Source organism: Aquarana catesbeiana, linkage group LG13 (assembly GCF_042186555.1).
Source record: "Aquarana catesbeiana isolate 2022-GZ linkage group LG13, ASM4218655v1, whole genome shotgun sequence".
Taxonomy (NCBI): domain Eukaryota; kingdom Metazoa; phylum Chordata; class Amphibia; order Anura; family Ranidae; genus Aquarana; species Aquarana catesbeiana.
In genome coordinates this window covers 10,228,459-10,243,388 of record NC_133336.1, presented here as the reverse complement: position 1 = coordinate 10,243,388, position 14,930 = coordinate 10,228,459, and the positions used below count along the sequence as shown (strand labels likewise).

At 46.2% G+C, this 14,930-nt stretch overlaps 1 protein-coding gene across 3 annotated transcripts in view; it reads left to right on the top strand.

The window, feature by feature from the left end:
- The window catches only part of LOC141117057 (serine protease inhibitor A6-like), an 82,978-nt gene that overhangs the window by 39,950 nt on the left and 28,098 nt on the right, over positions 1–14,930 (top strand). For all 3 annotated transcript variants that reach the window (XM_073609659.1, XM_073609658.1, XM_073609660.1), the window contains exon 2: positions 3,830–4,489. In XM_073609659.1, coding sequence (XP_073465760.1) covers positions 3,853–4,489 — 637 coding nt within the window. In that variant the 5' untranslated portion in view covers positions 3,830–3,852. The remainder of the gene's footprint in view (positions 1–3,829; positions 4,490–14,930) is intronic.

The following is a 14,930-nucleotide window of genomic DNA, read 5'->3' as shown; positions in this document are numbered from 1 at the left end:
GACCCTTGCTCTGTGCCTGTTTCTCCTTCCTCCTTCACTCTCCCTTCTAAATCACGTATAGGATTGCCGTGTAGCCACGCCCCGACATGTTTCGTCACTGGGTCACATTTGTATCTGGATTTTGCAAAAGCATTTGACACAGTTCCCCATAAACATTTACTGTACAAAATAAAGTCCATTGGCATGGACCATAGGGAGAGTACATGGATTGAAAACTGGCTACAAGGGCGTGTTCAGAGGGTGGTGATAAATGGGGAGTACTCGGAATGGTCAGAGGTGGGTAGCAGGGTCCCCCAGGGTTCTGTGCTGGGACCTATTTATTTTGTTCATAAACGATCTGGAGGATGGGATAAACAGTTCAATCTCTGTATTTGCAGACAATACTAAGCTAAGCAGGGCAATAACTTCTCCCCAGGATGTGGAAACCTTGCAAAAAGATCTGAACAAATTAATGAGGTGGGCAACTACATGGCAAATGAGGTTCAATGTAGACAAATGTAAATAATGTATTTGGGTGGCAAAAATATAAATGCAATCTATAGACTGGGGGGAGAACCTCTGGGGGAATCAAGGATGGAAAAGGACCTGGGGGTCCTAGTAGATGATAGGCTTCGCAATGGCATGCAATACCAAGCTGCTACTAACAAAGCAAACAGAATATTGACATGCATTAAAAAGGGGATCAACTCCAGAGATAAACTGATAATTTTCCTGCTCTACAAGACTCTGGTCCGGCCGCACCTGGAGTATGCTGTCCAGTTCTGGGCACCAGTCCTCAGGAAGGATGTACTGGAAATGGAGCGAGTACAAAGAAGGGCAACAAAGCTAATAAAGGGTCTGGAGGATATTAGTTATGAAGAAAGGTTGCAAGCACTGAACTTATTCTCTCTGGAGAAGAGACGCTTGAGAGGGGATATGATTTCAATATACAAATACCGTACTGGTGACCCCACAATAGGGATAAAACTTTTTCATAGAAGGGAGTTTAACAAGACTCGTGGCCACTCATTCAAATTAGAAGAAAAGAGGTTTAACCTTAAACTACGTAGAGGGTTCTTTACTATAAGAGCGTCAAGGATGTGGAATTCCCTTCCACAGGCCGTCGTCAACAGCGGGGGGCATCTATAGTTTCAAAAAACTATTATATAAGCACCCGAATGACCGCAACATACAGGGATATACAATGTAATACTGACATATAATCGCACACATAGGTTGGACTTGATGGACTTGTGTCTTTTTTTAACCTCACCTACTATGTAACTGAACTATATGTACCGTATTTATCGGCGTATAACACGCACAGGCGTATAACACGCACATTCATTTTAAGAGGGAAGTTTCAGGAAAAAAACTTAACTTTTTAATAAGGACCTTTGAAGCAAAATAAGGGTCAGTCCCCAACTGCAGCCACACCATTGCCATCAATGCAGCCTGATCAATGCCCATCTGCAGCCTCACAAGTGCCATCAATGCAGCCTCATTAGTCCACATCAATGCAGCCCCACCATTGCCATCAATGCAGCAACCTTGCCATTGTCATCAATGCAGCAGCCTCACCATTGCCATCAATGCAGCAGCCTCACCATTGCCATCAATGCAGCAGCCTCACCATTGCCATCAATGCAGCAGCCTCACCACTGCCATCAATGCAGCAGCCTCACCATTGCCATCAATGCAGCAGCCTCACCATTGCCATCAATGCAGCAGCCTCACCATTGCCATCAATGCAGCAGCCTCACCACTGCCATCAATGCAGCAGCCTCACCACTGCCATCATTGCAGCCTGATCGATGTTCATCTGCAGCCTAGAGGGGACAGGGAGGGGGGCGGGACGAGCGCTGACAGATTACATACAGTGAGAATCTCCTATGATAGACAGAACAGTGGTCCAATGGCGGCCCAGGAGACAGGACTTTCTATTACAGAGGCCACCAAGTAAACAGAAGATTCTCACTGTATGTAATCTGATGGCGCTCGTCCCGCCCCCCCTCCCTGTCCCCTCCGAGGCAGCTAAAATTGAAGTATTGGCGTATAACACGCACCCACTATTTGCACTCAATTTTCATGGTGAAAAAGTGAGTGTTATATGGCAATAAATACAGTATTTATACATGAAGATCATATCCCCCTTATGTATTTATACATGGTGATCATATCCCCACCATTATGGCTAGAGCAAGACAGGCAGTAAAGCCTGGCAGCTTCACATACAACTCTCTACTGCACATCCGTGAAGTATGCTGCGCTTTGTGAATGGGGCGGCAGGGTGGGAAGGAGGAGGGGGGCTGAACCTCTGGCTGAGTTTGCTTGGCAAACTCAATCAGAAGTGGGAGCAGGTACGTATCAAAACCAAGTACCCGCTCCCCCCCATCCACGAAAGGTGCAAATTGGGGGACAAGTGGAGCTTCCCCTTTTGGGTGTTGCTCCTCTTTCAATCTCATTTACCACTTAGTTGCCTAATTAGACAGAGCATTGAGGTCGGCTTGTAAATTGGAGACATCCTGTAAGGACGTTATTCCACTGCATATCTTGGTGTCATCTGCAAAGACTGAAATCCCAGGCCCTATATCATTTATAAAGATATTAAAAAGTAGGGGCCCCAATACTGAACCTTGGGGTGCACCACTAATAACCTTAGACCATTCAGAGTAAGAATCATTAACAACTACTCTCTGAATTTGGTCTTTTAGCCAGTTTTCTATCCATTTACAGGCTGCTTTTCCCTTGAGCCTTGAGTGTCCTAATCCTAAAAAAATTCCTACCAACATATAATGAAATAAAAAGTGAAAAGCCCCAAAACCCCAACCCCGCCCCCTTTGCCACTTAAAAAAGCCCTCTTTGTAAGGGAAGTCTAGTAGGAAAAAAAGCATTGGCTCTGCAAAAGCAAGGGCTAGAAATCAATTGTTTTACTGACACAGATAAGTCCTAAAAAAGACTGTTGGGTTGAATGAAGAACTGTAAACACAAGTGGGGGGTACAAACAAGACCCCACCACTGCAATTTACAAATGTAAATCAGTTTGTCAGCTTTCTCTATCCTGGACTACTACAGACATCCCCCAATCTCAATAACATAAGAGGGAGGTGTTCTGTAGTCCAGTAGGGAGAACTGGGAAGGACTGAAAACAATTCTAGGGATTTGAGTGCAGCAGAGGCAGCAATGGCAGCTCACTGCAGGAAGTTGGGAGCCCAATGGATTTTTGACAGATTAACAATTTGAATAAACCTGCAGCATTCTGAAGTGACAAAACATTGGGAAATGTGGAAGTATTCCAAATATTTAATGATTTTGTTTTACTTATTTTGCCCAGACATACATTTTAAGGCCTCCATGATGATTTTAGAAGTCTTGAGATCGTGTTATGTTACACTTATGCCGCGTACACACGAGCGGACTTTACGGCAGACTTGGTCCAGGGGACTTTTCGACGGACTTTCCAAATGAGCGGACTTGCCTACACACGATCAACCAAAGTCCGATGGATTCGTACGTGATGACATACGACTGGACTAAAACAAGGAAGTTGATAGCCAGTAGCCAATAGCTGCCCTAGCGTCGTTTTTTGTTCGTCAAAATAGCATACAGACGAGTGGACTTTTCGACCAGACTCGAGTCCGTGGGAAAGATTTGAAACATGTTTCATTTCTAGGTCCGTCAAACTTTTGGGAAAAAGAAGTCTGCTGGAGCACCACACACGATCGAATTGTCTGCCGGACTCCGGTCCGCCGGACCAAGTCTGCCGTCAATACCGCTCGTGTGTACGCGGCATTAGTCTTATTAGTGGTTGAAAACAAAGACTCAACTAACACATTGTCATTACCTGCAGGTGAGCGTCTATACTGAGAAGACATGAAGTTCCTCCTAATTTTGCTTTTGCTCATCCCGGTCATAACTGCTTCAGATGAACACAAATCTAAAGAGACCCATGAAGATGCTGAAGGTGGAAAAAAAGCCCAAGCACTAAAAGAAGCAGTAAAAGGAAATACGGAATTTGCCTTTAATTTCTTCAAGCATCTGGCCTCTGTGTCTTCTCAGGGCAAGGATTCACCACCCAAAAATATTGTTTTTTCACCTTTCAGTATTTCTTCTGCTTTTTCCATGCTGTTGTTGGGCACCCAATCAAAGACCCACCAGGAAATCCTGGAAGGTTTGAGCCTGAACAACACAAACTCCACAGAAAGTGAGGTCCACCAGGCTTATTCCACTCTTCTCCATCTGCTGAATGAACCAAAAAGCAGCCTTCAAGTTGACATCGGCAATGCCCTCTTTGTACAGCAGACACTGACCTTGCTGAAGAGCTTTGAAGATGATTTAAAGTATCTTTATCTTGCTGAAATTAGGAAGACCAATTTTAATGACCCACAAGAGGCTAAAAGAGAAGTGAATGAATATGTGGAGAATAAAACTGAAGGCAAAATTAAGGAACTTGTCGAAGAATTTCCTGCAGATACTAAGTTGGCCCTGGTCAACTATGTTCTGTTTAAGGGTAAGAAGAGAGCCACAGGATCTGTAGTGGATGATTACATATGTAGTGCTACCCGAGAAGAGGCTGCTGTAGATTACCCCAGGTCTTACCTGCTAGCACAGAATCTGCTAGTCACAAGAACAGTTCTATGCACACTGACAATACAGGCTCAGTCTAGGGGATGTCAAACAAAACCAAAGCAATGTCTAAGCTCAACTTACCATCCAGCCTGCGACCAACCAAATTATCCTGTCTAGCAATATGGGTTTAGTTTGCACACATTTGCAAATACATGCGTAAGCTACAAAGCCCTGTCAAGGCAACCCATTTTCTGTAGTCCCAACTTAAAAGTTTGAGAGCCTCCACAGTGGAAGCACTGTTGAGGCAACGCAGTGGATACCTTTGTTGCCATAGTGATATGTGCTGGGTGTCCAGTGTGCCCCTGTGCCTTTAAGGAGGGTTGGGCTCCCTCCAGGCTCACCTGCCCTCTACCTATCCATTATAATGCATGTGCTTCCACTGTGGAAGCTCTCAAAATTTAGAGTTAGGACTACAGAAAACAGGGTGCCTTGATGGGACTCTGTAGCTTATGCATGCAATTGCAAATGTGCGCAAACGAAACCCCCGTTTTTAACGCATATTGTCAGACAGGATAATTTGGTTGGTTGCAGGCTGGTCGGTAAGTTGAGCTTGGAAATTCCTTTGGTTTTGTTTGACATGCATCGCTCTTAAAGTGCTCCTTGCTGTGGAGGCCAGTTATAGGTAGGAGGATTGCCAGGGTCATACACAGGAGAGCAGAGAAAGACAGTTCATTAAACAAGCCGGGGTCAAATCAGGAGGCGGGCAGAAGACAGGTCCAGTGGCAAGCTGAGTCGTTAACAGGTATTCACAGCAAGGTTTCACAGGAACAAATGCACTAAAGAAATGAAGATCAGCCAGCAATCACAGAGGGTAACTAGCTCCCTTATAAAGGCCGCTTGGCGCCAACCCGGGCTGAGAACATGCACATCAGTGCGCTTGCACATACCCATGCGCCTGCACATCCATTATGCTCCAGACAGGTACTCTTTTTTTTTTTTAAATAACAATTTTTATTAATCATAACAGCAGGTAAATAGACAAGAAGTTGACACTGTAATACACGGACTTCATTATAATGGCAGTAGAACCAGTACATATTCAGTAACAGTAAACAGTGAAATAGACAGTAGGGGGTCATTGCTGACTCCATATGCAAGCTGCTAGATGTCAAATAGGGTCTGCTATGGGCCACAGTAGAACCCAAAAAAAAGAGGAAAAGAAAACAGAAAGAGAGAATAATTAGAAAGAAGGGGGAAAGAAAACTACACAAGAGGGAGAGATGGGGGGGGTGAGGAAGGGGGGGTGGGGGGTCTCGACCAACTGCTCAGGGCGGATCTTGTTACCGGTGCCACTCCTCCCAAACCTTGTCATGCATTTCCAGCCTGTCCTGTAATCTGGCTGTCATTTTTCCATGAGCTCTATATCTTTTATTCTAGTATACAAATCTGCCTGGGAGGGTGGGGAGTGCCGTTTCCAGTGGAGGGCAACCAGGCATCTTGCAGCTGTTAGGACATGTCTAAGCAGTTTTTTGGAATATTTGGGGATCTGCAGGGGTGAAACCCCTAAGAGGAATGATTTTGGGGTCTTGGGAACCTGTACTCCAAGAAGGCGGGATAATAAAAGCTGTGTTTCTGTCCAGAAAGGCACTATCTTGGGGCAGCTCCAGTAAATGTGATAGAGGGTCCCCTTTGCTCCCTGACAGTGCCAACACCTATCTGAGCTAGAGGGATAGATAGCATGGAGCACATCTGGTGTCAGGTACCAAAATAGAGGATTTTATAAGCATTCTCTTTGTAGAATGTGCAAAAAGAGGTTTTTGCTGCCTGAGACCAGATCGTCTGCCATGTCGCCTCTGGGATTTCTTCTCCTAGTACTTTTTCCCAGCAAAGCATATATGCATGCTTACCCTGGGTGGGGATGGAGTAAGAGTTTAGCAGCCGGTATATGTCAGAAATCAAACTTCGGCGTGCGGATCCCTCCATCACCAGGTTCTCAAAGGAGGTTGGCGCAGAGAATTGGAGATTCGGCTCGAAAGATAGAGCGTAGTGAAGTATTTGCAAATACCCATAAAACACCTGGCAAGGTAAGTCATATTTATTCTGGAGTTCAGTAAATGAGAGCACTTTGCGTGATCTAGGGTCCACTAGGTGGCCAAAATGGAATAAATCCCGCGTCACTCAGCGGAAAGACATCTGATGTGTGAGACCAGCAGGCATCCTGGGGTTGTAGAGCAAGGAGGTCAGGAGTGACTTTTCTGAGCCAAGTCTATGTGCACGGGATAGTCTGCGCCAGAGTGACCTGAGATGAAACATCGGTCCCAAAAGCCGGGCTGAGTCTACCTCCGCATTCGCTTTCCAGAGCAAACCAATTGGGTGTGTGGGCGCGAACCAATATTTTTTCAATTTCTGTCCATTTGTTGTAGGACCGTTGGGGAAACCAGGAGGTCAAGGCGTGCAGCTGAGTTGCTTGGTAGTATTTAATTAAGTCAGGAAACGTCAGCCCCCCATCGGAACAAGACGACATCAGGACTGAGCGGGGTATTCTATGTCACCTATAGTTCCAGACAAAAGGCACCAAGTCCGCCTGGAGTCTTCTCAAGTCTGCATACAGGACTGGGATGGGCAGTGTCTGGAAGAGATAGAGGAGTTTGGGGACAATGGTCATCTTCACAGAGGCCACCCTCCCCAGGAGAGATATGTGGTGGACCTTCCATTTCTGTAGAAGGTCTCTTATGGAGCGGAATGGGGGGGGAGTTTGCCTGGTGTAGAGTGGCATAAGACGGAGTAATCTGAACCTCCAGATATTTCAGGGCTGATGTCTTCCAGTGGTAGGGGAAGCACTGCTGCAGGTTTTGCACTTCTGCTGCTGGGATGTTAATTGGGAGAGCCTCCGATTTAGTCGCATTTATTTTATAGCCAGAAAGGGATTTATAGAGATCGAGTTTAGCATGTAGGTTGGGCAGTGAGGTACTAGGCTGGGTCAGGGTGAGTATGATATCGTCTGTGAAAAGTGCTAATTTAAACTCCCTCCCCCGCACCGGGACCCCTCGGATATCCGGATTTCTACGAATGGACACCGCCAGGGGCTCCACACACAGCGCAAACAGTAACGGTGAGAGTAGGCACCCCTGGTGGTTCCCATTCGCTATCTGAAAGGTGGAGGACAGAGCGAAAGGAGTCTTAACCTGGGATGTGGGATTAGTGTATAAGTGATGGTTGGCCTGTAGGAACCCCACGTGTCTCAACGTGGCGAACAGAAAAGGCCAGCCAAGGCAAGCAAAGGCCTTTTCCGCGTCTAGACTAAGAGCTAGAGATTCCAGGCAATCTCTGTTCGCCACACCTATTAGGTCGATGACCCATCTTGTGTTGTCCCCCGCTTAACAGAGGGGGACAAAACCCACCTGATCCTTATGTATTAAGGAGGGCAGAATCAGGTTTAGACGTTTCGAAAGGAGCTTGGTGAAGATTTTCAGATCAGAGTTTAGTAGTGCTATCGGCCTATCGCTAGCGCACAGAGATAGGTCCTTATCAGATTTGTGGATCCGCATAAGAAACGACCTTTGCATGTCTGAGGGAATAGGGGTTAGCTGAAGAAAGCCGTTAAACAGTTTACACATATGTGGTAGGAGAATGGGGAGGAATGATTTGTAATATTCATAAGGGAGGCCATCTGGGCCAGGGTATTTATGCGTAGGCAGGGTCTTGATGGTGGCCGTCAGTTCCTCAACCGTGATAGATGCATTAAGGGAAAGGAGGTCCGAGGCCTGAAGTCTGGGAATTCCAATGCGTTCCAGATACTGGTGCAGGCGATCGGTCAGGTCAGGGGAGGGAGGGTCGTGTGGGATTTCAGGGTCGCTGTATAGAGCCATGTAGAACTCCTCAATAGAGATGAGCTTCATGTTCGAGTCGAGCCCATGTTCGACTCGAAAATCGTCTGTTCGGTCGTTCGCGGAATTGCGAACAATATGGGCCGTTCGCTCCAAATTTGAGAGGGGCGTCATGGCCCATAATTCACTGCGGCATCGCAGTACATTGCTGGCTGATGATTGGCCAAGCATGCACTATGACCCGCATGCTTGGCCAATCACAGTGCCGTCTGTACAGAGAGCTCTAATTGGCCAAAGCCAGGTGGGCTTTGGCCAATTATGGCTAAGGGGGTTTAGTACACGCCCAACACTATATAAGTCCGCCTGCACTTCGGCACTGTGTAGCGTGTTTCGGCGTTGAGAGACAGAGACAGAGAGACAGTGTAATTTGATTTAGGTTAGATAGATTAGGCAGAACAGTCAGTCAGTTAGCTGCACTTACAGTGTATTTTTGTATATATATGCATCCCAGGTGTTTTGTGTGTGTGTATATATATATATGTATATATATATATATATATATATATATATATATATATATATATATATATATATTAACACTGTATTCAGTTTAGCTAGATCCGTTCCTGTTATTATCTTCCTACTGACAGGCAGGCAGGTGTTGTTACAGTATTTACAGCTACCTGAAGAAAATTGCTGGTGTTCTTCTAATCCTATTAGTACCACAGTTAGGCAGCTACAGTATTTACAGTTAGTTTATTGCATCCTCTGCACAGTGTTCAGCTAAAGCTACCTGTAGAAGATTGGTGGTGTTTTTCTGATCCTATCACTACCGCACGCAGCTAAATTATTTATAAGATAGTGTAGTGCAACCTCTGCACAGTGTTCAGCTAAAACTACAAGTTAGTGTAGTGCGACCTATGCACAGTGTTCAGCTAAAGCTACAAGTTAGTGTAGTGCGCCCTCTGCACAGTGTTCAGCTAAAGCTACAAGTTACTGTAGTGCGACCTATGTACAGTGTTCAGCTAAAGCTACAAGTTAGTGTACTGCGCCCTCTGCACAGTGTTCATCTAAAGCTACAAGTTAGTGTAGTGCGACCTCTGCACAGTGTTCAGCTAAAGCTACAAGTTAATGTAGTGCGACCTCTGCACAGTGTTCAGCTAAAGCTACAAGTTAGTGTAGTGCGACCTCTGCACAGTGTTCAGCTAAAGCTACCTGTAAAAGATTGGTGGTGTTTTTCTGATCCTATCACTACCGCAGGCAGCTACATTATTTACAAGTGAGTGTAGTGCGTCCTCTGCACAGTGTTCAGCTAAAGCTACAAGTTAGTGTAGTTCGACCTCTGCACAGTGTTCACCTAAAGCTACAAGTTAGAGTAGAGGGACCTCTGCAGTGTTCAGCTAAAGTTACCTGTAGAAGATTGGTGGTGTTTTTCTGATCCTATCACTACCGCAGGCAGCTACATTATTTACACGTTAGTGTAGTGCGACCTCTGCACAATGTTCAGCTAAAGCTAACTATAGAAGGTTGGTGGTACTTTCCTGATCCTATCACTACCGCAGGCAGCTACATTATTTAAATGTTAGTGTAGTGCCTTTTCTGCACAGTGTTCAGCTAAAGGTACAAGATAGTGAAGTGCGACCTCTGCACAGTGTTCAGCTAAAGTTATAAGTTAGTGTAGTGCGACCTCTGCACAGTGTTCAGCTAAAGCTAAAGGTAGAAGGTTGTTGGTGTTTTCCTGATCCTATCACAACCGCAGGCAGCTACATTATTTAAACTTTAGTGTAGTGCGACCTCTGCCGAGTGTTCAGCTAAAGATATGGGTTAGTGTAATGCGACCTCTGCACAGTGTTGAGCTAAAGCTACCTGTAGAAGGTTGGTGGTGTTTTCCTGATCCTATCACAACCGTAGGAAGCTACATTATTTAAACGTTATTGTAGTGCATCCTCTGCACAGTGTTCAGCTAAAGTTACAAGTTAGTGTAGTGTGACCTCTGCACAGTGTTGAGCTAAAGCTACAAGTTAGTGCAGTGCGACCTCTGCAGTGTTCAGCTAAAGCTACAAGTTAGTGTAGTGTGACCTCTGCACAGTGTTCAGCTAAAACTACCTGTAGAAGACTGGTGGTGTTTTCCTGATCCTATCACTACCGCAGGGAGCTACATTATCTCAACATTAGTGTAGTGTGTCCTCTGCACAGTGTTGAGCTAAAAATACGAGTTAGTGTAGTGCGACCTCTGCACAGTGTTGAGCTAAAGCTACAAGTTAGTGTAGTGCGACCTCTGCACAGTGTTCAGCTAAAGCTACAAGTTAGTGTAGTGTGACCTCTGCACAATGTTAAGCTAAAGCTACCTGTAGAAGATTGGTGGTGTTTTTCTGATCCTATCACTACAGCAGGCAGCTACATTATTTACAAGTTAGTGTAGTGCGTCCTCTGCACAGTGTTCAGCTAAAGCTACAAGTTACTGTAGTGCGACCTCTGCACAGTGTTCGGCTAAAGCTACAAGTTACTGTAGTGCGACCTCTGCACAGTGTTCGGCTAAAGCTACAAGTTAGTGTAGTGTGACCTCTGCACAGTGCTCAGCTAAAGCTACAAGTTAGTGTAGTGCGACCTCTGCACGATGTTCAGCTAAAGCTACCTGTAGAAGATTGGTGGTGTTTTTCTGATCCTATCACTACTGCAGGCAGCTACATTATTTACACGTTAGTGTAGTGCGACCTCTGCATAGTGTTCAGCTAAAGCTACCTGTAGAAGGTTGGTGGTGTTTTCCTGATCCTATCACTACCGCAGGAAGCTACATTATTTAAATGTTAGTGTAGTGCGTCCTCTGCACAGAGTTCAGCTAAAGCTACAAGTTAGTGTAGTGCGACCTCTGCACAGTGTTGAGCTAAAGCTAAAAGTTAGTGTAGTGCGACCTCTGCACAGTGTTGAGCTAAAGCTACAAGTTAGTGTAGTGTGACATCTGCACAGTGTTAAGCTAAAGCTACAAGTTAGTGTAGTGTGAACTCTGCACAGTGTTCACCTAAAGCTACCTGCAGAAGATTGGTGGTGTTTTTCTGATCCTATCACTACCACAGGCAGCTACATTATTTACACGTTAGTGTAGTGCAACCCTTGCACAGTGTTCACCTAAAGCTACCTGTAGAAGATTGGTGGTGTTTTTCTGATCCTATCACAACCGCAGGCAGCTACATTATTTACAAGTTAGTGTAGTGCGTCCTCTGCACAGTGTTCAGCTAAAGCTACAAGTTAGTGTAGTGCGACCTCTGCACAGTGTTCAGCTAAAGCTACAAGTTAGTGTAATGAGATTTCTGCACAGTACTCAGCTAAAGCTACAAGTTAGTGTAGTGCGACCTCTGCAAGGTGTTCAGCTAAAGCTACCTGCAGAAGATTGGTGGTGTTTTTCTGATCCTATCACTACCGCAGGCAGCTACATTATTTACACGTTAGTGTAGTGCAACCCTTGCACAGTGTTCACCTAAAGCTACCTGTAGAAGATTGGTGGTGTTTTTCTGATCCTATCACAACCGCAGGCAGCTACATTATTTACAAGTTAGTGTAGTGCGTCCTCTGCACAGTGTTCAGCTAAAGCTACAAGTTAGTGTAGTGCGACCTCTGCACAGTGTTCAGCTAAAGCTACAAGTTAGTGTAATGAGACTTCTGCACAGTGCTCAGCTAAAGCTACAAGTTAGTGTAGTGCGACCTCTGCAAGGTGTTCAGCTAAAGCTACCTGTAGAAGATTGGTGGTGTTTTTCTGATCCTATCACTACCACAGGCAGCTACATTATTTACACGTTAGTGTAGTGCGACCTCTGCACAGTGTTCAGCTAAAGCTACCTGTAGAAGGTTGGTGGTGTTTTCCTGATCCTATCACTACCGCAGGCAGCTACATTATTTACAAGTTAGTGTAGCGCGTCCTCTGCACAGTGTTCAGCTAAAGCTACAAGTCAGTGTAGTGCCACCTCTGCTCAGTGTTCAGCTAAAGCTACAAGTTAGTGTAGAGCGACCTCTGCACAGTGCTCAGCTAAAGCAACAAGTTAGTGTAGTGCGACCTCTGCACAGTGTTGATCTAAAGCTACAAGTTAGTGTGTTTTTCTGATCCTATCACTACCGCACTCAGCTACTTTATTTTCACGTTAGTGTAGCGTGACCTCTGCACAGTGTTCAGCTAAAGCTACCTGTAGAAGGTTGGTGGTGTTTTCCTGATCCTATCACTACCGCAGGCAGCTACATTATTTAAACGTTAGTGTAGTGCCTGTTCTGCACAGTGTTCATCTAAAGCTACGAGTTAGTGTAGTGCGACCTCTGCACAGTGTTCAGCTAAAGCTACAAGTTAGTGTAGTGCGACCTCTGCACAGTGTTCAGCTAAAGCTACCTGTAGAAGGTTGGTGGTGTTTTCCTGATCCTATCACAACCGCAGCCAGCTACATTATTTGAACGTTAGTGTAGTGCGACCTCTGCACAGTGTTCAGCTAAAGCTACGAGTTAGTGTAATGTGACCTCTGCACTGTGTTCAGCTAAAGCTACAAGTTAGTGTAGTGCGACCTCTGCACAGTGTTCAGCTAAAGCTACCTGTAGAATGTTGGTGGTGTTTTCCTGATCCTATCACTACCGCAGGCATCTACATTATTTACAAGTTAGTGTAGTGCATCCTCTGCACAGTTTTCAGCTAAAGCTACCTGTAGAAGGTTGGTGGTGTTTTTCTCTCTAAAGCTACCTGTAGAATGCCTGAACTCCCTTAACGCAAGATGTCCGGGGGGAGGGTCATGCGTGCAGCTGCAGGCATCAACCCAGTACAAACCCTTCAAGCTGAGGCCGCATATTTGCATCCGGTCGGCAGGAAGGGCTTAACCACTTGCCGACTGCCTCACGTCTATATACGTGAGCAGAATGGCACGGGCAGGCAAAATCACGTACCTGATACGTGATGCCTTCCCGCGGTCCCGCGAACGGACCCCCCCCCGGTGCCATAGGCGGTCTGCTTTTGTTCGCGGGCGATGAGAGGTCAGAGGGAGGCCATCCATTGATGGCCACCCCCTCCCGATCGCTCCCAGCGAATCAAATGCTTCCTCTCCCTCTGTAATGTAAACAGAGGGAGAGGAAGTGATGTCATCTCTCCTCGAGCCGGTCTTTTCGATCCGGCGCCGAGGAGAGAAGACATCCAAGTAAGTTGCACCAACACTACACTTCCAGTAGAACACGCAGGCACACTTTTCACCCTCCTTCACCCCCCCGATCACCCCCCGATCACCTCCCTGTACCCCCTGTCACACTGACACCAATAGCAGTTTTTTTTTTTGCATTGGTGTCAGTTTGTGACAGTTATAAGTGTTAGGGCAGTTAGGTTAGCCCCCTTTAGGTCTGGGGTACCCCCCTTTAGGTCCAGGGTACCCCCCTAACCCCCCCTAATAAAGGTTAACCCCGTGATCACCCCCCGTCACCAGTGTCGCTAAGCAATCATTTTTCTGATCGCTGTATTAGTGACACAGGTGACGCTAGTTAGGGAGGTAAGTATATAGGTTCGCTGTCAGTGTTTTTGAGCGACAGGGACCCCCATATACTACCTGCTAAAGGTTTTAACCCCCTGATTGCCCCCTAGTTAACCCTTTCACCAGCGATCACCGTATAACTGTTACGGGTGACGCTGGTTAGTTAGTTTATTTTTTTATAGTTTATTATAGTTTATTATAGTTTTAGGGCACCCGCCGTTTATTACCTTATAAAGGTTTAACCCCCTAATTGCCCGGCGGTGATATAAGTTACGTTTTTAGGGTCAGATAAGGTCTGCGTCGCCCCAGGCAGCGTCAGGTTAGCGCCAGTAGCGCTAAAACCCACGCACGCAGCATACACCTCCCTTAGTGCTATAGTATCTGAGCGGATCGATATCTGATCCGATCAGATCTATACTCCCCAGCAGTTTAGGGTTCCCTGAAACGCAGTGTTAGCGGGATCAGCCCAGATACCTGCTAGCACCTGCGTTTTGCCCCTCTGCCCGGCCCAGCCCAGCCCACCCAAGTGCAGTATTGATCGATCACTGACACTTACAAAACAGTAAGCACACATAACTGCAGCGTTCGCAGAGTCAGGCCTGATCCCTGCGATCAATAACAGTTTTTTGGTAGCATTTTGAATCAGTCGCTAACAGTCAGGAGCTTTTTTGCCTGTGAGTCTCACTAGTGTACCCCTAAATTTAGAGCCCAAAATGGCAAATCGAAGGTACACTAGTGAAGAGGCCTACAGGTTTCTGACCAAGACAGATAGTGAAGAGGAAGTCACTCATCTGTCAGATTCAGGCTCAGAATACGATCCTGTAGAGGACAGCGGCTCCATGACAGATAGCTCTGACGACGGAGTTGTGGTCCCTGCGTACCAGACCCCGAACTTCTTCTGTCCTTGAAGTGCAAGAACCGCAGGGCTCTCGTATGGAGCAGAGAAGTACTAGTGCCGCTATTCCTTCTGGTGAACTGGCAAGCACCAGCGGCCTAGTACACCCTGGTCGTACATCCAGCACTGCAGTAACACTTGGTGACGTGGCGAGTCCCATAAGTGCAGTTCAAG